Source organism: Paecilomyces variotii (genome assembly GCF_004022145.1).
Source record: "Paecilomyces variotii strain CBS 101075 chromosome Unknown C8Q69scaffold_7, whole genome shotgun sequence".
Taxonomy (NCBI): domain Eukaryota; kingdom Fungi; phylum Ascomycota; class Eurotiomycetes; order Eurotiales; family Thermoascaceae; genus Paecilomyces; species Paecilomyces variotii.
Genome location: NW_021167146.1, coordinates 510,358 through 533,902, shown reverse-complemented (window position 1 = coordinate 533,902; position 23,545 = coordinate 510,358). Strand labels below are relative to the sequence as shown.

General features: G+C 48.0%; 10 protein-coding genes across 10 annotated transcripts; 8 read left to right on the top strand and 2 right to left on the bottom strand.

Moving 5' to 3' along the window:
- Positions 1–448: 448 nt before the first annotated feature.
- C8Q69DRAFT_293383 (agmatinase 1) lies at positions 449–2,444 on the bottom strand. The gene is made up of 8 exons (XM_028627054.1): positions 2,038–2,444; positions 1,741–1,935; positions 1,511–1,664; positions 1,428–1,451; positions 1,342–1,363; positions 1,223–1,265; positions 924–1,149; positions 449–829 (listed from the first exon to the last, which is right to left on the bottom strand). Exons 1-8 carry the CDS (start codon positions 2,296–2,298, stop codon positions 624–626), a joined length of 1,131 nt encoding a protein of 376 aa, XP_028484112.1. The 5' UTR covers positions 2,299–2,444; the 3' UTR covers positions 449–623.
- A 464-nt stretch (positions 2,445–2,908) lies between these two features.
- Positions 2,909–4,573, top strand: C8Q69DRAFT_293262 (GAF domain-like protein). The gene is made up of 5 exons (XM_028627053.1): positions 2,909–3,235; positions 3,319–3,423; positions 3,530–3,534; positions 3,608–3,992; positions 4,104–4,573. The coding sequence occupies exons 1-5, from the start codon at positions 3,233–3,235 to the stop codon at positions 4,212–4,214; spliced, it is 609 nt and encodes a 202-aa protein (XP_028484111.1). The 5' UTR covers positions 2,909–3,232; the 3' UTR covers positions 4,215–4,573.
- Positions 4,574–4,932: 359 nt separating this feature from the next.
- Positions 4,933–9,911, bottom strand: C8Q69DRAFT_487167 (ATP-NAD kinase-like domain-containing protein; the record flags this gene model as incomplete). The annotated part of the gene is made up of 3 exons (XM_028631965.1): positions 4,933–6,639; positions 8,295–8,323; positions 9,593–9,911. 3 exons carry the CDS (start codon positions 9,909–9,911, stop codon positions 4,933–4,935), a joined length of 2,055 nt encoding a protein of 684 aa, XP_028484110.1.
- A 1,760-nt stretch (positions 9,912–11,671) lies between these two features.
- C8Q69DRAFT_507835 (hypothetical protein) lies at positions 11,672–12,550 on the top strand (the record flags this gene model as incomplete). Its single annotated transcript, XM_028632923.1, has 4 exons — positions 11,672–11,840; positions 11,893–12,140; positions 12,193–12,286; positions 12,357–12,550. The coding sequence occupies 4 exons, from the start codon at positions 11,672–11,674 to the stop codon at positions 12,548–12,550; spliced, it is 705 nt and encodes a 234-aa protein (XP_028484109.1).
- A 1,310-nt stretch (positions 12,551–13,860) lies between these two features.
- Positions 13,861–14,758, top strand: C8Q69DRAFT_470265 (hypothetical protein). The gene is made up of 2 exons (XM_028630823.1): positions 13,861–14,196; positions 14,278–14,758. The coding sequence occupies exons 1-2, from the start codon at positions 14,075–14,077 to the stop codon at positions 14,657–14,659; spliced, it is 504 nt and encodes a 167-aa protein (XP_028484108.1). The 5' UTR covers positions 13,861–14,074; the 3' UTR covers positions 14,660–14,758.
- Positions 14,759–15,882: 1,124 nt separating this feature from the next.
- Positions 15,883–17,041, top strand: C8Q69DRAFT_470262 (putative short-chain dehydrogenase). The gene is made up of 3 exons (XM_028630822.1): positions 15,883–16,101; positions 16,159–16,367; positions 16,440–17,041. Exons 1-3 carry the CDS (start codon positions 15,966–15,968, stop codon positions 16,884–16,886), a joined length of 792 nt encoding a protein of 263 aa, XP_028484107.1. The 5' UTR covers positions 15,883–15,965; the 3' UTR covers positions 16,887–17,041.
- Positions 17,042–17,504: 463 nt separating this feature from the next.
- C8Q69DRAFT_293098 (hypothetical protein) lies at positions 17,505–19,067 on the top strand. Its single transcript, XM_028627050.1, has one exon. The coding sequence runs from the start codon at positions 17,862–17,864 to the stop codon at positions 18,978–18,980; it is 1,119 nt and encodes a 372-aa protein (XP_028484106.1). The 5' UTR covers positions 17,505–17,861; the 3' UTR covers positions 18,981–19,067.
- A 534-nt stretch (positions 19,068–19,601) lies between these two features.
- On the top strand, positions 19,602–20,244 carry C8Q69DRAFT_293174 (hypothetical protein). Its single transcript, XM_028627052.1, has 2 exons — positions 19,602–19,966; positions 20,040–20,244. The coding sequence occupies exons 1-2, from the start codon at positions 19,755–19,757 to the stop codon at positions 20,173–20,175; spliced, it is 348 nt and encodes a 115-aa protein (XP_028484105.1). The 5' UTR covers positions 19,602–19,754; the 3' UTR covers positions 20,176–20,244.
- Positions 20,245–20,378: 134 nt separating this feature from the next.
- Positions 20,379–21,103, top strand: C8Q69DRAFT_293102 (hypothetical protein). Its single transcript, XM_028627051.1, has one exon. It carries the CDS (start codon positions 20,466–20,468, stop codon positions 20,835–20,837), a length of 372 nt encoding a protein of 123 aa, XP_028484104.1. The 5' UTR covers positions 20,379–20,465; the 3' UTR covers positions 20,838–21,103.
- A 310-nt stretch (positions 21,104–21,413) lies between these two features.
- Positions 21,414–21,887, top strand: C8Q69DRAFT_445392 (hypothetical protein; the record flags this gene model as incomplete). The annotated part of the gene is made up of 1 exon (XM_028629062.1): positions 21,414–21,887. The coding sequence occupies one exon, from the start codon at positions 21,414–21,416 to the stop codon at positions 21,885–21,887; it is 474 nt and encodes a 157-aa protein (XP_028484103.1).
- Between the last annotated feature and the right edge of the window lie 1,658 nt (positions 21,888–23,545).

The following is a 23,545-nucleotide window of genomic DNA, read 5'->3' as shown; positions in this document are numbered from 1 at the left end:
CAAGGTATACATCAGAAACGCCATATACAACCGCCTTTTCTGTCGCGTGTTAGGCTGGTTCGAGGAGAAACGGCTCTTCATCGCCAAGACGAAGAAAGAGCTTTAAGGAAAGTCGATTCGCGCCTATATACTAGCCTGTTTCGTGTATGGTAGAAAACCTCTTTAGTCGATCTGTCTTGGTTAAAGTCACAACGAAACTTCCTTAAAGTGGACCATCTAAGGCATCTACATTACATAGATTGTCTAGATTCCCAATGGCATGGGTGGGATTTATGCTGGACCATGCTCGGATCTGTTTTCGAGAATTGTATATCCCCAATCCTGTAAAAGCGAAATTTCCGTCCGAGGTCAAAAATATCTTTCCAGAATTGCCTACATGAGCCACCGATATAGAATCGTTGGACACTAACAGCTGTTTGCTCTCTTCTTATATTTTCATCCAACTGGTCCGGTGGCTTTTTGTATTGCAATTGTGCAAGAATCTCTGATGGCATACGACTATGCTGTATGGAGAGCGATAATGTGTCTTTATATCTGCAATAGTTCGTATTTACTTGATCCGCAGCACTCCAGAATTGGACCAGAAGTTCAAGCTGTCTCCTCCAATCGCTTTACTGGCTCCGTTAAGGGATAACAGGTTCCTCAATCATCAACGTTAGCAAGGAACGCGCCACTTCGGCAGCAGCAAGAGTAGTCGTCTCGCCTGCATTGTCATAAATGGGAGCGACCTCGACAACATCGGCACCTATAACGGGAAGCCCACTCAAACCGTCCAGAATGCTCAGCAGTTCACGAGTGGTGAATCCACCGGGCTCTGCTGTGCCAGTAGCTGTAGAGACGTCAGGTTAGATTTGTGCACTATATGAGCAAGAAAAGTCTCATATACGACGACATCTGTGGCGGCTGGGTTTATTAAGACGTACCAGGAGCATACGACGGGTCCAGAACGTCGATGTCGACGGAAATATAGACTCTATTATGTCCAACGCGATTTCTGATCTTCTCAACCATCCCGTCTATGCCGAACCGGTCGATGTCACGAGCAGTGACGATTTGGAACCCGCAACGTATATCATTGCGGACATCACCCTTGCGACGAATCATTGGCGCACGAATTCCGACGTGAAGGGATGAGTTGCTGATCAGACCCTATGCCACACTTAGTATTAGATCGGAAAAGCGGACGAGCAGGATATTGGTTCATAGGTTTGTTTCCGCGTACCTCTTCATGTGCAATGTGAAGAAAGGTACCATGGTTGACACCACTGTGTATGGTATGAGTTTCTTCTTCATATGACAAGTCACACCAACACGAAGCCTATGCTAATATATGGTACTCACGCGTAATGGGATATGCCGCCTCCTGATATGGGGAAAAGATGTCAGTTGCAGGTTTGTAATGTCCAGCAAATGGAATCCGATCTTACCTAACACATCAGGGTCCCAAGTATCTATAGATCCGTCGTTAGAGTGGTCATGCATTTGCAACTGAAAAGAGTAAGTCACGTACCTATGTGGCTATCGAAATGAACAACAGACACAGGGCCCCATTTTTCATAGGTCGATCTGAGTGCTGATAGGGTCGTTGTATGATCTCCCCCGAGGGTGATGATCCGAGGAACAGGCGATGTATTGCTTGCTGTTGCTGGTCGAGAAGAGATCACCTGACAGGGACTTCAAGTCAGAAACTGGAGATCCTATCCGCATGTTTCAGCAGTTACAATTGCTTGTCGTCCCTACCTTATGAGCCAGATCGAGCTGCTTGAGAGCCACCGTGTTGTCCAGAAAAGTCAGGGGTGCATCTCCGCAGTCGACCACCTTTGCCCAATCGTCAAAAGGATTTACGCCGGTAAAGATGCTCCAACCGCCCATCCGTCTGGACCCTAATCTGATGCCTCCTGGGCCATATCGTGCTCCAGGGCGGGCAGTTACACCCTGGGACTGTCAGCTGCAGGGCTCAACATTCACACACTTGATGTTGATACAGTTTGTATTGTGGGATTCTGAACGATAATCATCCTGATAGTGCGTGCTCACCGTGTCAAATGGAGCACCCAAAAATGCAATGTCATAGCTATTGTTCTCCGCCTCGGTGTCTACGAAGCAATTGACATATGGTAGGTGCGCAAATGTCGTCAGACCTGAGAACTGACTCCCAGTGACAATGTCAACAGTTTCTGTCAATTCAACGGGAACCTGGTGAGAGTTGCCTGAAATTCCAGCAACTGATGGGAAGACTATTTCCCTGGCGCTACAGGTAAGAGCGAAGATGGATGATAAGTACGCCACACGATGCATCCTTAAAAGCAGCGATCGACGAGAGAGAGAGCTTGCATACCAAACTATGGAAAGGAGGAGAAGACAATATTATATTCTATCTGCCTGTGTACGAAGTGTTTCCATGCCCTTTCATGCTATCTCTGCGTTGCGGGGAAGATCTTATCGAGCACGTATGTATGTGCAGCACTGCAGCGTGTGCTTATCGGATAATACCAAAGAAGCAACTCTATGCGAAAATGAGACGTTGCCGGACCTTGCAGGTTATTCGAGGGTGGTGATTGGGGCCATCGTCTACATCTCTTGAGGCTTGCATGACTTCAATACCGACTGCCTCCACGTTGTTGACTCTTCAATGTCCCAGACATCGCAAAGAATCCAACGTAACTGACTGGCGAATCCCCTGCCAAGCCCACGGGGGCAAAGCGATGATCGGAAACAAGCAGAACATCATACGCCACAGAGAGAGAAGCACTGACCGACAGAAGGCTCCGCAGCTCTCCGTGCGCTGTCTGATCGGAGCTGAGGCCAGATGGAGATAAAGGTAAATTTTAAAGTCAATTCTGCGGTTTATCTTCCCCGGATTCAACTGACGAGTTCATTAACTCTTAGTGCCGGTCAATAATCGCATTCCTCCTCTCTTTTTCTCACAAATATGATCAGCCTCAGCTGGCGACCGCGCCTCACCGCGTTTCGCCTCATCGTTTGGCGCCATCGGGAGATGAGTTGGGATCGCCCCGGTTCTTTTGGCGGGGCCGCCAAAAGTCTTCTCCTTTTCTCAGCAAGCAATCATAACAAAAAGAAAAAAGGGACATATTAAGAGGTCGGTCCGAGAATCGCAACCGGAGATTAAAGATACCACCAAGTGACATCTGCAGTCTGTACGAAAACAAACCAGAAGAGAAGGGTATCTTTTCAGCGGTGATCTAATAAGAAACAGTCTCGGTCAACCGTCATGGTGCGCTCTTGCTCCTCCCCGATCCCTCAGGATATCTATGCATAGTCACACCGCCATGCATCTGACATGTCTCTTGTTACTAGCCTCACGCAGATGCCTCGCAGTTCCCCTTGGGGCTGTCCAAGGACGAGCTGTACAAGGAGCTTCTCATTCAGACTAAAGCTCTATTGGATGGACAACGGAATTGGGTATGTTTTTTTCCTATTTCTATTTCTTTTTTCTCGGGCGATGGCTGTCGACGTCTTAAAACTTCAACGCGATTGATAACTAATAGTTTTTTTTTTGCTGAAATAGATTAGGTGAGAACGCTTCGATAGTTACCAGCATAGTATATTCCACCCTCCAATCTCGCTGACACTGGAAATCACGCAGTAACCTAGCCAATGTCGCTTCTCTCCTGTGGCATGCCTATTCCTCTCTCCCAGAGCCATCGAATAAGGTGAACTGGACAGGATTCTACGTGCGCGACGACAAATTCCCGTCCCTTGCGACTCCCGTCTCCTCTGCCCGAAGCGCGACGGTTACAACCACCATCTCGACGACGTACGCGACATCGCATCGACAACTGCTCCTGCTCGGTCCCTTCCACGGCAAGCCTGCGTGTCAGCAAATCCTTTTCGGAAAGGGTGTCTGCGGTGTAGCTGCAGAGAAGAAGGAAACACAGGTCGTGCCGGATGTGGAGGCTTTCCCAGGCCATATTGCCTGCGACTCAGCTAGCAAGAGCGAGATCGTAGTCCCTATTCTGGTTGGTGGAGATGTACGTCCACGTCCCCTTCATTTCATTTCATTTAATCTCGTCCCGTTCTTTTTTTTTTTTTTCTCCCAGCGGGAATTTTCATATCTGACAAATTTATGATTATCTCCGCAGACCGTCGCTCTTATCGATATCGACTGCACCGAACCTGCGGGATTCGATGAAACCGACAAAAAGTACCTCGAAGAACTTGCCGACTTCCTAGCGACAGCTTGCGATTGGTAAAATAATCGCGAAAGTGAAGAGACAGCTATGCTCGTGCATTGGCTTCAGTGGGCTTTTTTTATGTTTTTATTTTCCCCCCGCATACTTTTGGAGATATATAGCCTTGTCAGATCAGATTGCATGGCGCATTATCCGGTTCGATTGTCTAGCAGGTGTTATTTGATTCTCCATACGCATCATTATATCTATGATAGCCAGCTACTTGGGTTTTTGCTTTTGTCCTTCCCCGTATCCGACAGTAAATATGTGTTTACGAAGAAAATTCGGACAATAGCCGAGGGAAATCCGATATACGTGAAACTATTTCGATCTCCTTGGGACGTGCGCGGCTAATATTATGACGGATAACTTATGAGAATGATCTAACTATAGGGGTCATATCTTCATCATTGTCTGCTAACCGTTTAGGTGTCTTCCCTTGCACAGGTGAAAAATCAAAGAGATATAATATAGGAATATATTTATGAAGATAAAAAACCAGTATCATGGAGAAAGAAAATGAATAAATGTATAAAATATATCCTCTAACAGTCAACCTTTGAAACTCGGTATATATAAGGGTTTATCATCCATAACCGCGAGAAAGCATACACATAGCAGACCAGTCAGGTAAAAAGTAGTGCCGGGAACGGTACCTTCATCAGAGAACGCCGAACCAATACCCAAAAGTGTATAGAAATGGAAGAAAAGTATACTCCAGAACTAGACCAACGGCCAGTCAGGCCGTCGACAATAAGCTCATCTGGCGTCTCATCGGACTCGCAGAGTCGGCTTCACCATCCTCGCTAGCACCGACACCACTGTCGGTGCTTATGGGGGCGGGATCTGTATCAATATCCCATTCTTCGTCCTCCTCGTTTCCGTCAGCAAGTGCGCCTTCAGCACCACCGCTCCATGATTTCTGCACGGCTCCGCGGGTGTTCCAGCGGAGGGCACGACGAACGCTTTCGAACCATTCGTTGTTACTGGAGACAACGGTGGGGAAGGGATATTGACTAGCCTCCACGGTCACATAGTCTCCCTGGCGCAGCTCGACTCTGCCTTTGCCATCAAAAGAGCAGTAGGCAGTTGAACGAGATCCGATAGGGACAGCAATGCGGAGAAGCATCGTGTCGGACAGCACCATAGGACGGAATGACAGAGTGTGCGGGCAGATTGGAGTAAGGAGGATACCAGGGATAGAGGGGTGGATTAGAGAGCCACCTGCGGACAGAGAATAGGCGGTGGAACCTGTAGGTGTCGAGAAAATACAACCGTCGGCTTGGACGACCGTCAGGAGCTCGTCATCTCCATAAAGCTCCAAGTTAGAGACATACGGCGATGGGCCGCGATCAATGACGAGCTCGTTCAAGACCTCAAACTGTTCGCCCTCCTCGACAGCACCTGCTGCGGCTCCTTTACTCCGGTCCGCACGGTAGACAGTACAGGTGAACCGCATACGCAGGTTGACGCGCATACCAGCATCACCCATCACCGCGTTCAGGTGCTCCTTGTATTTCTCGAACTCGAAATTGGTCAAGAAACCCAAGCTACCCAACGAGAAGGACAGGATCGGAGGGACGATGCGCTGGAACAGCCAGGACGTGAACAGGACGGTTCCGTCTCCGCCCAGGGTGAGGACGAGATCGAACTTCTCAGGCGAGGTCCAACATAGATCAGGAGTCCAGTACTTCAGCATATGCTGATAACGCTGGTCCTTTGCCAATAATCCCGCAACATCAAACCGCTTGGAATTCCGCAGCTTGGAGTCAACATACACATTGACACCAGCGTCGCTTCCATAGCGCGGAGTAGACATCAGCCACTCGGCCAATTCGCGCGTCAAATAAACCAGACTGTTATCTCGAGCTTTCGTTACAATCATGACATTTCGAATCGCACGTTTGATAGGTCGCCGCTGAAGCTGTTTTGAGACTTCTCTGACACCGGTAGCAGTCTGCACAAGACGCGAATGGGAGAGCCACTCATCATCGGCGATCTCCTCAAGGACCTTCTGGATATTGACGGTATCGTCGAACTGCTGATGGAAGAAGCACGGCGACTGCAACGCAAATCGCGCGGAGGTGGACGATTTCTCTGGATATGCCCCAAGCTGTAGGTTTGAGAGCGCGGTAGACAGCATTTGCGATGAGGAGTTACTGTATTCTGTTTCTTCATCGCCCGGTGCACTGGTGTTATTCACAAGCTCGTTCAGAGATGCCGCCAGCGGCATGTTCGCATTAGTCGACGATGGCGGTCGCGACGCGAGCGCCTTCATTATTGTTTGTCGAGGAACAGTATCAATCGAGCGTACGTTCTGGCGGTGGTTCAGGAACGATTTCGGCTGGCGGAAATTGAGGCGGGGTGGTGGCGGCGACTGTGTCACTTCCTCCTCCTGAGACGGACGAGGCGGAATAGAAGGAGTCTCTCCAAAAGACAGAGGCTCCTCTACCAGACAAGTCGCATGAAGCTCATGATTTGTCCGTAACGGATCTATATGTTGCGCATAATCCCGCAGCAGTTCAGCTCCGACGGTGGACGCGGTATTTGGTGGGTCTTGCGGGAGGATCGGCGACGAGGGGCTAGGTAAAATCTCCTCTCGGGTTGAATTATCCAGAATGCCCGTCGAGAGACATTTTCTTATCCGAGGAATACTGTCGAGCTCTGCGGTTGAAGAGAGGACAGGATGAGGGGACGTGGAGGAAGTCATGGCGGGCGTCCGGCCTTAATAATACTACTGTACCAGCGGAGCAGGATCGTCCGTATTCGGATTTCAAGGGATCCCGCGGAGGGATTATTGCTGCTCCACGTCGGAGTTAGCGATGATGCCGAGACGGGGTAATGACAGACCGCCCAGTCAAAGCGACCCTTGCCCTTAGAAATCAAAAGAATGGGCTAAGCGCACTTGGTGATATTATTATTATAGATAATCCCTGCGACGTTGTCAGGGCTCTGTCTGTCGGGGTTTGGACTGCTGACACAGCCTGGAAGGTTCGATATATCCGGGAGTCAGGGTGGGGCAATTCAATCGAGATAGTCGTTGACAGGACAGTTGATTGCGGTCCGGAATCGAATAAAAATATCAGCTTCACGATCTGGACTGCGGAGAATTGGTAGAATCAGCAACGGTCCATATAGAGTGGGGCTAGCCTTGAGATTTTGTTCGTCTATTTTCAGACCACAGTAGCCGTCCCAAAGGTTCAAACAATATCAAAAGCATCATGAGCATTCGGATGGCAAAAGGTAATGAATGGGGTTGAATGCAGTAGACAAGACAGGGAGTAAGTTAGATATCAGTTTCAAAGATGAACTTACAATTGCGCTGAAGCTTCCACGCCGCCGTAGACGTCTATGATGCTGTCTCACAACGCTAAAGGAGATTCTAAAAGGGCACAAAGCATTTGTAAGCACATGTCAGGTTGATCATTCTCGTCATTATTGTAATTAATAACAAGATATTATATGGCAGTTCTAAGGTTAACTAACATACCGGTGTCTGGTTGGCCGAGAACTGGTTCCGACAGCTGGAGCGGAGATGGTGTCTGTTTCTCAAGTACACTTCACACACTGCTTGATGGACGAACAAAAACCCAAAGAGATGCCAAAAACGAAGATGGCTATTAGAAGAAAAGAATGGAAATTGGTGACCTGCACCGTAAAAACGAAAGGTTGGTGGAGCGGGGAGAGAGAGAGTAGTTGGAACTGAGATGGACGTTTCCCAGCAGCTGGTGGTGTGCTCTGGAAAGCAGTTCTTTAAGTTGTAGCTACGGTACGCCAAGACGTCAACGAACAACCACAGATCCCCAAATCGATGCTTCAACTGCCGGCTAGCATTGCTGGTCCTGGTGTATCTGATCGGCTTTAAGGGATGAAGCACGCTGCTCTACATAGCGTGTCCGCTAATGGGGTCCATCAGCTTCAGCATGAAATCTGTGGGGTGGAAGGGGTCCCTCCGGGTCGAGAACGAAGCCTCGCGAGGATGTGGACTTGCAATCAAGCTTCGAGTATCAGGGATGTCTCTATCTTCTGGTTAATTTGCCTGCATCGACTACATCGTTTTCCAGCACTAGTCTCGCCCTAGATGCTTTTCGTGCCATAGACGTGGATGAAACGTGGTGCCGAATCTGAAGCTGCACAATGCTTGGCTCAGAACGACGGATGTGACAGACGACGTGTCACCATGCTACGGAGTAACTACACAGCATCTACACAGTTCTCTACGGGGCAGGTCGATGGATCCCAGTTTCATTAAATGCAATTGATATAGCCCCTCGTGCCCACGGAAAGCGCCTCAAGTGGTCAGGTTTCCTGTCTAGGAAACAAAACGATTTCCCGGTACGACCGTCCCAGGATGGTCGCTTTAGACACGCTGCCAAACTGAGGCAAGCCGGCATATAGAAGACTATCTAAGATTATCGGAGGAAATTCGCTTCATGCAATGCGCTATGGCGGCTTCACTGAAGACCAGTTGTCGCATCTCTGCCACGACACCAAGAGCCATTTTCTTGCGTGAGCTCTTGCGCGCCCGGGCTGGGTCTGTGCCACTCTTCGTACGGTGGACACAGGTTCTTGCGCCTTGTTGTTGCATCCCATCAGGCCTGTGGAGGTAATGTGTTGCCCATCTCAGCCTGATGCTTCTGCAGTCTTCCAAGGTCGTTGGCAGTAAACAGGCTGGCATACAAGGCTAGGTCAGCGCTGGCTCTGAATCGATGAGAGTGCCACAGGTCGACGACAATAATGAAGATAAGGCCTCCACTCTTCATCGCAGACCCAGAGGCGACACCAGCTTTCGTAGCATATGGTCAGCGTCACGGATAATTGAATCACGAAGACACGATTCACTCTCAAGCAACATCAATTTTCCACGAATAGTCATGGTAGAGCTTGTCCTCGACGGTCTCCCTCACAAATCCCTCTAGACCGCTAGATTCAGCATTATCGCCCATATCGACATCACCATCAGCGCTCCTGATACGAGATCCGCGACAGATGGTATGTGCGCGCTCATGCACTTTCTCCCACGTATCAAAATCAAAGCTACCCTCGCTCTCGTTCAGGAGCAGGTGACCCTTTGACGAAAACGCCAGCACATGTAGAGACGTTGCGTCCTGCGCGACTTTTGCTGAAGGCCCGTCGACTATCTCACCCGATGCCGTCACTGCCAGAAAAGTTGCAGTGTAGGTCATAGATAAAGGGATCGCAGCCGACAGGAGGGCAAAAAGAGCCGTATGGAGTAGCGCTGGCAACAGAGGCAAATACTGTAGAGAAGATAAAATATCAGTAAATATCGCAAGAGAATACCTCAGAGGATACGCATCTGAAAAGGGCCAGTTCACGCGTCCAGGAACAATAGTCAGAACAGGGCAAACTAACAGAATCTCCCCTTGCGACCTTCCCACCAGTTTCTCCGCTAGCGATAAGCAGCGTCACCACAATACCCCGCCTTGCAAACCCTTTCTCTCTTCCTAGGATCAACCTGCCCAGCAGATTCTTCAAAATCCCCTCCGCGTATCTCTCCCCGACTCCGCCGGCAGCCGTGCCTGGTTTGACCGTGACCTCCACCGTTGCCTCCTCAGGTTTCTGAGCATCGCGACGACCCGGAAGTTCGATAGGTCCATTGACTGAGCCAAGGATCTGGCTACCTGTGAACGGACATTGGTAAGATGCAGAACCGTCCGCACGGCGCAGCGGCGTGATCGTAGCTGCAGGTCCTGCCATTTGCGACTCGATCAAGGACTGAACGTGGATGGAACTAAGATCGTAAAAAGCCAGAGAAATAAGTCTGGCTGAATCTGAATTCAATGTCCAATGCGCTTTATTGAAACAATCCTGCCCTGTGGTGGTGGCTTCGCAGAGATCTGTCGCGGCGGTTAGTTTTCTGCCTTTTTTTGAGCTGTCCGCCAGGAAGCTTGCGTGGCCGCTGATTGGTTGCGCCAAGGTCCGGGTTCACGATCGTTGAGAATACTGCGTGAGTCTCACTACTCTCTCTCTCTCTAGGTAATCCAGAGAAGGAAGGGTTTTTATATATGGGTCTAGTCGCTTTTCTGTGTCAAGTTTGTTCCCTAATAAGTCTTAGAACAGCCTATCTGGTAGTCTCCATTCTGTTCCCACGTCTAAAAGATATATATTTCTCGCCTCCTTCGATAGAGCTCGCAAAAGACCTGAACCATCCTCTGTGCAACATCCTGAACAATACCTCTATAACGTCTAAAATGGTTGTTACTATGAATATGCAGCTTTCCAGGAATCAATCACGACCTCCTCAAACTCTAGATTATCTGGTCCACGCTGTCGCCAAGACTACAGTACGACGGCTAGGACGGCATTCGCAGTAAGAAAACTAGAAGGCAAAGTCTATATGATGACTAGTGATAATCCGAAATTTGTTGTATGGCCTTTGCTATGAAACGGTGTAGTTAATTAGGAGATATTTATTAGACTTCATACTCAAATGGGCATTTTCCCATGCCCTCGCAGTCGCCCCGCACCAGAAGTCGTCGGGACAAGCATTTTGAGAATACAAGCATACTTAAGTGGCGACTAGGTAAATTAAGAAATGACAAGACCATTGGCATATGCTTGGCGATAGATAGTAGTTTGGATATAGTCTATGAACTATTCCTCATCTTTTATTCAACTTATTTTGTAGAAGGAATTGGAACCTGTTGATTCTATTTTACCCCAAAGTCAAGTTTAATATGCCCACCAACTACTATAGTAAGGTGTAGTAACTATAGCTTCAAATTTCGCATTGTCGTGCTTGCGGTGGGAAATATTACTCTGCGTGTTGGCTGACACAGCGGAATGCTAAACCTGCTTCAGACTGTTTGCGTCTTCACACAGAATAAATATCTTTGAGCATCGATCTAGAACGGAGCTAGCTCTTCGAGATCCCTGTTTGAACACCGGAGATCTCGTCGTGATTTTCCTTGCCTGTGACGTACATCCTTAGATCGCATCAGTGTCTAGCTCAGATACTGTACTTAGATAGCGTCAGGAGACGACAGCCGCGACGTCGCGACACATTACTTGTTCAGCCGAGAGTATCGCCAGCAGCATTCCACATTGCCGTCGATCGGGTCCATTTTATTCGAGCCTCTGGCATCATATCGTTGAGTTGTGCTCGGTTCCGTGGTTTCTGCCCTGCTTTGTGGTCTGACGTCACGCCAATCGGATGGACTATTTCTCAGCATCGGTCATGCACTCTAGAGTACATTTGACATGCCATATCCAGTATCTGAATACACGAATACACGAAACGTTCAGGCATTTATAACATATCACTTTCTCCCTTCCCTCATCTCTGGCAGGGAATCTTTCTTCTCCTGGGCGCACATCACTGATTTCCCTCGATCTTGCCACGATATAGAGTTCGCCACCACTGCTATGATACAGATATACAGGGGAAATAGCGAATTCACGAAGCCACCACAATATATCGGAAGAAGAAATATAAGGCGCTAGACAACTTGAAAGAAATGGCCGTCATCTGGGGGCTGGACCTGCATGAAATGCAGTGGTCCAAATTCAAATCCTCTTACATGTTCAACAAGATATACCACCTACGGCGGACAAAGATGGTCGTTTATCAGTTAGCCATGATTCTATGCGTCTGCTCCGAATCAGTTGGAACGGCAGCACTAGCAGGTACGGTGGCATATGAAATCGACGGAAATGTATGAAACTAATCGAAAACAAGACTACACCGATCAACAGTCTTTCGTGGAAAACCTGAACAACCTCGCAGCCGTGTATAATGATGATTTTGTGGGAATTGCATCGTACAATATCTTCGTTGGCGTCGCGGTTGCAACGATATTTGGCGCCGCATTCTTCTTCGATCTATTTTGGCCCGAGCGACACGAGAGCGCTGCCGTCCGTCTCGCATGGAAGATATCAGCTGTTGTCATCTCAATTATGTGTTTGGCAGATGCGATTGCAATGACTGTACGTATTCAGCCAAGTATGTAGTCTCAGGGAGCTTGCTAATGGCACCCAGGTCATCGTTGCAACAAGACGGTCGTATGTCACTGGCGTCGACGCAAATGAGGCACGGCGTCTGCTAGATCAGGCACAGAAGCATCCAAATCTCAGTAAGTCACCTCTATTCTGCACTTTCATCACATTTTCCTGGATGGATGCTAACGGGAATCCTGTAACCAGTTTATAGACACAACCCGTATTGTATCGCATGTGTTGTCCTACTGTGGTGCGGCCTGGTTGCGACTATCGCTAGCGCCTTTATCCTCTTTGCCTCGCACCACCATGACGATAAACATGGTGTCTTCTCCAAAGAGGGAAAAGCTGAACGGGATGCTGCAATTGAAGAACCCAAGGCGGACATTACAGCGGTATAGGCTGACTCGGCGATGCGATCATGAGAAACTCTTTCGACTAATTTTCTTGAAAGAACCAGTGGTGATGCTTACAATACACCTGCTCACTTCTAGTCAAGATCACATGCTTTGCCAGCTCGTGATTCATGTAGGGAGATGCGACTGATGGCTGTTAATAAATTCCAACCCAGAAGGAGGAAACATCCTGACCTAATTCAAAGGCCTGGACATATGCTCTCGATGATACCCTCGAATATTCTCCATGATGCCCGCGCGCATCTTTCTTCTTGTATTCATTGAACCTTAGCTGATTTCCTTTGCCGCGACTGAAGCTTGGGTATGATGACCAATTATGTTATGACGATTTCACGATAGACCTTTTCTTGTTTATACTCTGTACTGCTATTACTTTGCTATTACTTTTCTTCTGTTCATTAAGACTAGCTTACATTTGAATTTAATTACCATCAAAGCTTTCTCGTGAGATATATTTCGTGACATCCGGGAATTCTCCAGATGTGGTGGCCTTTGGTATGGCCTTCCGTAGTTCTCCGGAGGAGACCATACACTCGCACCCTGTGTCAAGTTTAAAACATCCGTGGTCGATTATGCGAGATGAATGCCCAGATACCATCGTAGCGAGTTTCGTCCGTATTCCTTGGCTTCGATAACACCCCGAAACATCAAACACCGACGTTTCATCTGTGATTCATCCGCTCCAAGTCTGGACATGAGACTCTCGGTACGGATAAGCTGTGCATTAATACAGGTTGATAATGAATCTAATCGAGATCAGTTCTTTATGCAAGCTTGTGGCTGTTTTGACTTCACAGCTATGATATGTATTAGGTGCCATGCGATGCCACATCCAATATGTTGTGTTCCTCGAAAGTCAGTTGCCAAGACAGGAGTTATTAGGGGCTGGCTCGTCGTGCCTGAAGCCAAGAAAAACAGTTAAGGACCCTTTACTTAGCGGCTGGGCAGCAGGAGTTTCCTCAAGATAGATCAAATCCCACTCTCTGCGAGACTATTTGGACATTAGTCTCGACCGATTCCAAACGACCGCCGTATCCGTGGTGGAAGCCCTTGCTCTCACCAGGCAATATAGTCCCGGAAACTCTAGCAGCTAATATCTCACGAGCATCTATTTGGATAACTCGTCTCTTATTACAGTAGGCACAATATGTTCGTGTCGCTTGGCGCCCCCAAATCAGTCTCATCCATCAAGATATAGAAGAGACCATATACTAGTTCTTGGTTCAGACCGTAATCTTGGCACGTTAGGGATTGTCTCGCATGCTTCAAGCATGTAAAGGTTATCAGAGTATAAGAGTACGGAGTTACTCGTTGGATTGAGCTCTTTTCTATTCCTTGCTCAGCCATCTGCTCATTTTATTTGATCAATCTATCATTCCTGCGAGCTGGTCTCGTTTCTATTCTGTTCTCTGTATTTGAGAATTACTCTGTGGGTAGCATACCAGTTAATACCTCACGCATAAAAGATACCAACCACTGTTCGATTTTTAATATTACGAACCATACAAAATGCATTTCATGAAGATCACCGCGTTCCTCTTCCTCACGAGCGCAGCAGGCGTCCTGGCTGCACCTACCAATGCCATTATCAGACGTGGCGCTGCAAGGACATTCGCTGAGCTATCAATCAGGTACTTCTCTCCATTCATCACCATTACGGTCTCCAGCCCCATCATCATAAACAAGTCCCGCTAACACCGTATACCCTACAGTTCTGGCACGGCTGGAAACGCCGAAGCTGAGGCCAAGGCTGTATTCCCCACCCCTAGCGATCTCGCTTCAGTGTCTTCCGATGACCTGGATACACTGAAGACGGAGCGCGAAACCGCTGAGGATGCAGAAACCGATGGGTTCAACCCTGCAATCGACGATGCCACCGATGATGCTACCAAGACTGCTCTGCAGAATGGGAAGATCAAGAATAAGGTCCTCAAATTGACTGGCGAAGTGCTGGCGTTGAAGATCGCGCAGGCTCAGGGAGATGAGAATGCTGATAAGATTGCGGAGGAGCAGGAGAAGTTGGATACGAATATTCAGTTGGATAAGGAGGCCGCTGGGCAGGAGAGTCAGACGGTTGATTTTGATGGGAATTAGAGGGGAGTTGTATGGTGGAGTAGTTATGGGGAGATAGTAGAGGCTGTGTTTGTGAATGTGAATCAATTCTTTGTTGGTATTGATAATTCGAATTCTGACGTAGGAGGGTATATTGCTAATATGATCTGGACTGAGCTTTCTGGGCTTCATGAAAAATGAATAATGTATAGCAGTCTAACGTAAACCACTGCCTTTTCACATCGAGTTTCGTTCCTATCAACTGTGGGAGCCTGCCTACATACAGGTCTCCCTCGTGACGGGTTTCTCCTACGCCTTTCTAGCTCCAGCCACGGAGATAAATAGGCTGAGCTAGTTGCTAGAGAATTGAGAGTTTGAATACGTTGAAATAGTGGAATTCGAGATCGAGTTGTTTAGAGACCGACTATATCAGTAGAAGTCTGTTTTTGATGAGGACTGTTTAAGTATTACCTCGTTACTGCTCGTAAATCACCTCCCGATTCTATTCGAAGAAGTAAGTAAGCACTTTATCATGATATCTTCGCCTTCTAGGAAACGCAAATAGTTAGATTCCGCTTACGCTCCAAGTCCGTAGAGTAATATATCCACCGTTTTTGTCATCATAGTTAGTGCTGAGGCTGGCTTGCAGTTTTGATCTATTTACTGCTATGATTCTTGGCTGCTTAAGTATGCGAAAATAAATCCAGTCTCGTGGGTGATACTGTCCTATGGGGATAGTGTAATGGATAAACCCCCGCACATTTCTCCGGACATCAATCCTGTGGTTCCAAGATCACTCAAGAAACTGGATACTGACAATGCCATGAGTTTCATGGGCCGGATGGTTCTATTCGGGAGCGGTAGATACCATGGGCACGATACGCTTATCACTATTGAACCAGCGAGGACTTCTACATGACGGAATCGGCCCGAAGATCCTCGAGTTAATTATATTCCGTGCAGATCTATCATTCACGATTATTTCATGCCCAGGAAGTCTCAACGCTAACTAACAGCTGGCTTCTTTTCGAAAATCCACGTATCGCTGCTCCCATGATTTTTCCGTGCACCCGAAATCATACTTCCCTGTAAGTAGGTAGAATGCAGGGACGTGGGGTTTTGTAGTTTCTCTCCTCGGCTATGTTCGGTACTGTACCTCTCGGTGTTTCTCCCTACTTTGAGCAGATATCGGGACGATGGCCGAGAAAAACATAAGTCCGGAAAACAAAATACTACGACTAGGTATGATAATCCCCCGCTCGATTTAAACAAAATATTCAAATCAGGAAATAAATTTTCCAGCATTCGACATAGCCAGTTCATACCAGATACTTACTACGACACAAAGATGGCTTTGACATTCCCTAAAATGTTCTCCCTCGATGGGAGGACAGCCCTTGTAACAGGTGGAACGAGAGGTATCGGAGTCCAAATGGCCATTGCACTGGCCGAAGCGGGTGCGGATATAGTTCTCATTCAGGAATGTTTGCCCCATAAGCACTTGCAATTGTGGCTTCAGGACTGACTATCTATATAGAGAGACGCTGGAAACACAAATACCAAGACGGCCATAGAGGCTCTGGGTCGCAAGGCATATATAATAACTGCCGACTTGTCCAATCAAGAAGAAGTATCTGGTCTAACAAAGAAGGTCCTCGATGAAGGACACGATATATCCATCCTTGTCACATGCGCTGGTATTCAGCGACGGCATCCGGCTCATCTGTTTCCCCAATCGGATTGGAACGAGGTAAGTATCATACTGACACCCCCTCATATTTCATATATAGTCACAGGGGACATTTTCTAACATAAAGTCCAGGTTATACAAGTGAACCTCACCACCGTGTGGACATTATGTCGTGATGTCGGCGCTTACATGCTCACACGGACACCAGAGGCGGGTACAAACCATCGCGGTAGTATTATCAACGTCGCCTCAATCATGTCTTTCCAAGGAGGAGTGAACGTACCTGCGTATGCGTCGGCGAAAGGAGCAGTGGGCCAGCTGACCAAGGCGCTGTCCAACGAATGGGCCTCCAAGGGAGTCAATGTGAACGCTATCGCGCCCGGATATATTGTCACGGACCTGACTGAAGTGCTACATACCAATAAGGAACAAGCTGCTAGCATTTTGGGCCGTATCCCTGCTAGTAGGTGGGGAAATCCAGAGGACATGAAAGGCGCAGTGGTGTTTTTAGCTAGTCGAGCTGCCTTGTACGTGAGTGGAGAGATCCTGACTGTTGATGGAGGCTGGATGGGGAGGTGACGGCTCCGTTCAATTCGATGATATGTACATACAGACAGACATTTACATGGACACGTGACCCAGGGCCTCCCTGACGCAGGTGCCTGCCCTCTCCGGGCCAACTCTCCCCTTCTGCACCATCCGCCTCTCCAGCTCCTCCAGGAAACACTCCCTCTCCTGCCTGTCCACCACAGCTGAAACCTCGCCCGTCCTCTTTCTTCTTCCATCTGGATCTCCCTCCAGATCAAGAACAGCTGTAAATCCCATCTCGATTCCTTCATCCAACTGTTTCCTCCACCGCAACAGCGGCCAGGAACTGCACCTCCTCCTCACTCTCGAGCTCTGCCTCCCACCCTCTCCACCAAGCCTGTCCTCCAATCCCTCCATCCGGCATCACACACCATATCACCCGCTCCTCGCCGTCTCCATCAGTGACCTCTTCCCCTGATACCTGTGCGAGGTACTCTGCTTCCAACTCGTGCATATCATACATTCCCTGCGCGACCAATATCCCAAAGCTGTTGGGCCGTTGTGTCGCGCTCGACGCTCCTCTCGCGTCTTGACCGCTTCCATCATCAAAAGGCGGTGAGAATAGCTACCGGCAGTATCTGCTGCTCATGGGAAACAAATCCTCGCGTCGTCAGCCAGTGCATGAACAGTGAATAAGTACGTTTGTGTTGCTGTTCCTGTCATACTCACACTTCGCGGCGCGTTTTCTCCCCTCTCACTATCTCCTCCAACTTCGACATCTGGTTCTTCACCCTTACCTCACTTTGTCGTCAAGTCTGTCGTGAATCTCCGCCAACTTTGACCTCTGATTCTTTACCCTCGCCTCACTTCGTCGTCAAGTCCATTGCCAATCCCCTCCAACTTCGAGCTCTGATTCTTCACCCTCGCCTCACTTCCTCGTCAAGTCTGTCGTGAATCTCCGCCAACTTCGAGCTCTAATTCTTCACCCTCGCCTCACTTCCTCGTCAAGTCTGTCGCCAAGTCAGCATGGCATCGACAGAACGCCCATCTCCATCGGAGATGTCACCGTTGACTCAAATCTCATCCGTTGAACTGCAGATGCTCTCCGTCGACCAAATTCTCGACAAATACGAGCCAGTCAACGGCAAGGACGATACGATCAAGATCCTTCGAGCATTTTTGGATGATCTCCCCCTGGACGGCAAGAAAAACCTCATGGATGATATAGAAGCTTGCTCGCTGAATTTGAAGGCGCTAGCTGATTCCCTGAGGGATGAGGTCCTCGGACCACTGAGAGCAATGGGTGGTCAGACTGCAGAACCGACACCAAATCCACGGCCTGGACGGGAAGAGTCAGTGGAGATAATGGCGAGCAACATTGTCGAGTCGGCCAGTCGCAATGACCAGAAATGGCTGAAGGAATGCTGTCTCAAGCGCGATGGCCAGAGATGTATCATTTCGGGGATATTTGATTACAATTACGTCCAGAAGAACGCGCTTGATGAGGAAGGGGAAGAGACGGAGTGCACGCACATTATCCCATTTGCGATGGGGCACTTCGAAACCGACGCCAAGGCCCGAGAACTGCAGGGCACATGGGTGGCAATGCGGCGATACTTTCCGATACTCACCGACCCCACTCATCATTTCTCCCAGGAGAATATCAACGAGTGTAGGAACGCCATGACGCTCCATCACGGTCTCCACCGCAACTTTGGCAAGTTTCGAATTGCTCTAGATCCTACAGAGAAAGAGAATGAGTACAATATTCTCCAGTTTCGTGCGACAGCCACTGCAAAACGCTTCCTACCAGCCAATAACAAGATCCTCTTCACTCAGCACGACTCCCGCTATGCCATGCCCAGTCCGGAGCTTCTTCGTATCCACGCTATCATCGCCAAGGTGCTTCGTGCTTCTGGACAGGCGGAATATATCGACAAGATCCTCCAGGATCGGGACAACACGGGCGTGCTTGCAACTGATGGCTCCTCCAACGTTGGGGCATTTCTATCGATGTCTCAACTTTCCCTCATCGCTGCCCCAGCAAGATCCATGTCGGAGAATGTTCGTCCAGGGGGAGAAAAACAGGCGGAAAGGCGCTCCGAAGCTAGGTTCGGGGAGAGGCAGGAGAATTTCGGTCAATAAACTCGATTCCTCATAGATCGTGAAGTTGAGGCCATGATGGATCGGCTTTGGAGTTGCTGTGATCTGATTCAAAGTCCTTGGTGTTCATGGCTCGAACCATGATGGACTCCCCAGGCCAACCGCGGCTACGTCAGTATCAATGACATCTTCACGTTTCAGGCGCCGCGCCATCAATGTATCAGGGAATTGATACCAACGAACTCCTACGTTTTGATAGCAGACGCGGTAGGCCAAGAGCTCGCCTGAGTGAGGTAGTGGGAAATTTGGATCGACTCTTTGTGTCACGTTATGAACGGATGTGCGTTGAGCGCTTGCGCGTGAGTCATCAGCAATTCCTTGTGCATCCTCTCAATAGGCGCTGGAAACTGAAGGTGCCAGATCTCGCCGGTATCATTTACCTCCACCGAGATTGTCGTAAACAGCATTTGGACAGCATTTATGCGGCATTGTTGTCCGCAGTCAATATGAGTACGACCGCTGTACCGGGGCGGGAACTCCTACAAATCATGGCTGATGCTCAATGCTGACCGCGACTATCTCCGGCTTTCTTCCTGGATCAGCTTAGCCGCAGCCGGTGGCACTTGATCTCGGATCTGTGGAAGCAAACCGTAGTTAGCTATGGGGTGGCGTTTACGGAGCTTCAGCGAGCGGAGAGAATGGTAGACTCTGAATTACGCGAACAGCCTCGTCAAGGAGCTTCAAGACCGCGGTCACACATATTGGAATCCTTATGACTATCCGGACTCTCTATTATTAGAAGTCGAGAGCGGTCTTATGATTCGTGAGGTGCAGGAAGACATCACTCGCGAGGTGACAAGGATGTCAGAAAATGCTGTTTTGCAGTTAGATACGGGGGAGGGCAAATCAGCCATCATTGTGCCCCATACAGCCATCACCCTCGCGGATGGAACTCGGCTGGTCCGCGTTATGGTCCCGAAACCCCAAGCGAAACAAATGTTTCAAATGCTCGTCTCGAAGTTAGGAGGGTAGGTAGCAAGACGTATCTACCACTTTCCATTATCCCGTGCATTGCACGTTAACTATGAGCGAGCTGAGGAGATTGCTCGCACGTGCTGGAAGTCTATGGAGCAGGGTGGTATCCTTCTCGTGCAGCCGGAGCAAATTTTGTCGGCGAAGCTTATGGAATCGGAGTGTCTTGCGACTAGTAGGACTGCTGTTGGGCGGCCGCTTCTAAAGCCCAAGCATCTTTTGACCAATATTCGCGTCATATTGTTGACAAAAATGATGAGAGCTTTGGCACTAAGTTCGAGCTTGTCTACACAATGGGAGACCAGCGGCCAGTCGACGTAAATCCACAGCGATGGACACTTATTCAAGAGCTTTTTTCCCTGGTCAAGAAGCGTTCATCCGAAGTGAAAAAGAATTTCCCTCTCCTAGAAATCGGAGACACTAGGGGTGGTAACTTTACCCGGATTCGAGTCTTCGACGTCGACGTGCACCGAGAGCTATGCGCTTTGGTCGCAAATGATATTTGCGAGACTGGCCTCAAGGGCTTCCCTGTTGGGTAAGTGCTTCGAACAGAGTGATACTCGGAGCCGACATTCGACAGCATGCATGAGAATGAGAGAGCTAGGCCGCGGCCAGTCAGTCGTCTTTTGTGTCCCTCCCGAGATTCAATATAATATTCGTGCCATGGGCACAAAGTCCAATAGTTCGCATATCACCGTGTCGGATATTCTCACCTGGGCTGTTTCAGAGACCTGGATTGACACCACGAAGAGATACCGCTATGGTTTACACAAGGTCAACGATGCGCGAAGCAGACAACTTTGTGGAATGAAAGTCGTACCAACGACGGGATCTGTATGTCCGTTGAACAAGCGACAGACTTCCTAGAAGAGGAAGCACAGTCCTTGGGGCAAAGATATAAACCCTTCGAGGGCCATAAAATTCTTCCAAAATCCATGGAAATTTGTAACGGCTTGGACCCCGATATTCCAACCTGCATCATAGAGCGTTATCGAGGGATCGGCGATGTGCTCTCCAGCAGTATAAGGATGGATGAGGAACAGGAACGGGAACCATCACCGGAGATTCAACCACAGAGACAAGTGCAGAGGCCTCTAAAAGCTCAGCCGGTGGAGCACTCTATTCATCCTGGTATAAGGAAGTTCATATCCACTGGATCGTCCTGAGGGATCTATTGAGTTTCATCCTGCTTGCAGCTCTCTGGCGAAGTCAAGTGCTGCCGAATTTCTTGATGTCACGCAATTCCCGAAGGACATTCCTGTTACTACCGATTTTTCAAATACAATCATACCTCACGACAGATCATCATTCATCGCTGACGCATACCAGCGACCCGTGCAATGAATCTTGATCAGCCGGTGTCGCTGCAGCGGCCTTACTGGTGTACCTGCTACCCAGATGATAATCATCAGTCCGTACGAGGTGCAAGAATTATATCCATCTATGAAGGCCTCAAAATACGTCGCGCTGCATCTCTGCTCTCCCAGGTCCAGTCTGGGGCTGCAGTCTTTCGACCATCTGGATCTATACAGCATCCCCCATCACGCTCCAGATAATACAGCCGCACAGATACCGTCAAATCTCATCAGAGAGCTTAACCTGTTTTCAGGACAATTGTATCTCCGATCTTTTGCCGAATATGTTGAGCTTTATGGCTTCCTAGGTATCACTTCGAAACCTAACGTCAGTGATGACATCGAGGTGGCCGCGGATGGATTCATTCTGCGAAGAAAAGGGCGCGGTAAGCCCACTTCGAAATTCAGTTGCAGTCCCGTAAAGTTCCTACAATTTCTTCTATCACGGATTGGTAGAATCGGTGAGGAAATCGACAAGACAGATATGGGCAAGATACTTGATGGCATGATTCTTCATCCATCAGACTTTGACGTTCTAGATGAAGGCCACACTTCACGTTGATGTTCCGCGATAGGTAGAGGGTGACCACTATAACGGACAGTTTCTCTCAGTTTGGGTTGTCGGCATTGAATGATAAACATGTACTTTTCCTTCGACAGCTGTCTTGTTCAATGAATCTATTACTCTCATCCCTAATTAAAAACGTAAGGAAATCCAGGCCTGTTTTGCCTTCTTATCATGTACAGATAGAGCTTTTTGATGGATAGCGGCATCGAAATTTCCTTTCAAATCCAGTGTCGATCAGAAGGTTAGGACACTTCTCGGTGATTTCAATATCAGGGGCTGGACATAGATTATTGGTTATCCAAGCGGTCTGATGTCCTCGCACCCAAGGTTTCGGAGCCGTTCCGATCCGGGGTCTATATATGTTACCTGTGGAAGCTTTCCTTGGACCTGGGATCGAAGAGTATATTCTTAGTTTACGTTCTCTAATCAAACCGACGAACATGTAATAAGTATCTTTTCGCCTCGTACAAAAGGCCCGATTTCTTTGATCCAGTATGCAAGAATAATAACAGCCATCTTCATCTCGGATGTTTCGTTGGGTCTCTAACAACATCCGCAGCGACAAGGAGGTATCAAGATAGCCTATAACCTACTATGGTACTGTCACTATGTAAATCAGTGCTATGTTGTAATGTTCCAGTTATAGTATTGCTCAGGTATATTTCCTCCCTTTTCTTTGCACTCTTTTAAAAAGATAGAATATAAGTGACTAATAGCTAACAACTAATTATACGCATCTCCAATACCTACGATCCCGAGATCCTCCCGCTCGAATATCGATCTAAAGGAAGAGATTTCCTAACTGCAATACTCTGGCTCTTCTGCTTTATAAATAGTCCTAACCGACATTATTAATATCCAATAGGAGCTGTTCCTTATCTTCAGGATCTTCAATATTATCTATCCTCCGCTGGTGTATCTTATAACTGGTTTTACGCTGAAAATAATAGATTTATATTCTATAAGCTAGGATATATCGCCGTTATAAAGATGAGGGAGACGCAGCGTGAGATAAAGCCAGGGGAGAATATTAATCTGAGTTTTTAAAGTTAGAGAGAAGGAAAATGCTGTATATATAAAGATTATAGGTGAAATAACTTATCAGTTAAGAAGTGTATTATCAGCTCTCTAAAAGGTTTAAAATATTAGGCACGGTCTATAATACAAGATCTCTGAAATCTGTAGATTTAGGTAATTAGTTAATAATAAGTCTATATATATTTCTCAGTAGCTATTTACTATCTATATCTATATTCCTTGGTCTATTTAAGTGCAGGTTGGCTATTAAATCTGCATTAACACTATTATCTCAGATATTATTCCTCTATTTGTTATTTGTAGATATATATTCTAGCACCGCTCAACAGGTCCGTATTGTACATTTATAATTATCTCGCGATGTTTCTATATTCTATCTAGAGTGCTCTTTCCGTACTATAAAGCTAATAAAAGGCCCGTCGACCTGAGTTCGGATCAACGCCTGCTTAGTAGGGCTAAACCCTTTACATATATCGGAGTAAACCGGGATCTAAACGCTCAACAGTTAGTGAAATCAGTAATTATCAGGATGATAGTAAAGTTAGAATAAGAGTCATTTCATTCTAGCTACGGAGTAGAAAATGGTAACAAAGTGGCCGCCTAGTAAGTAAACT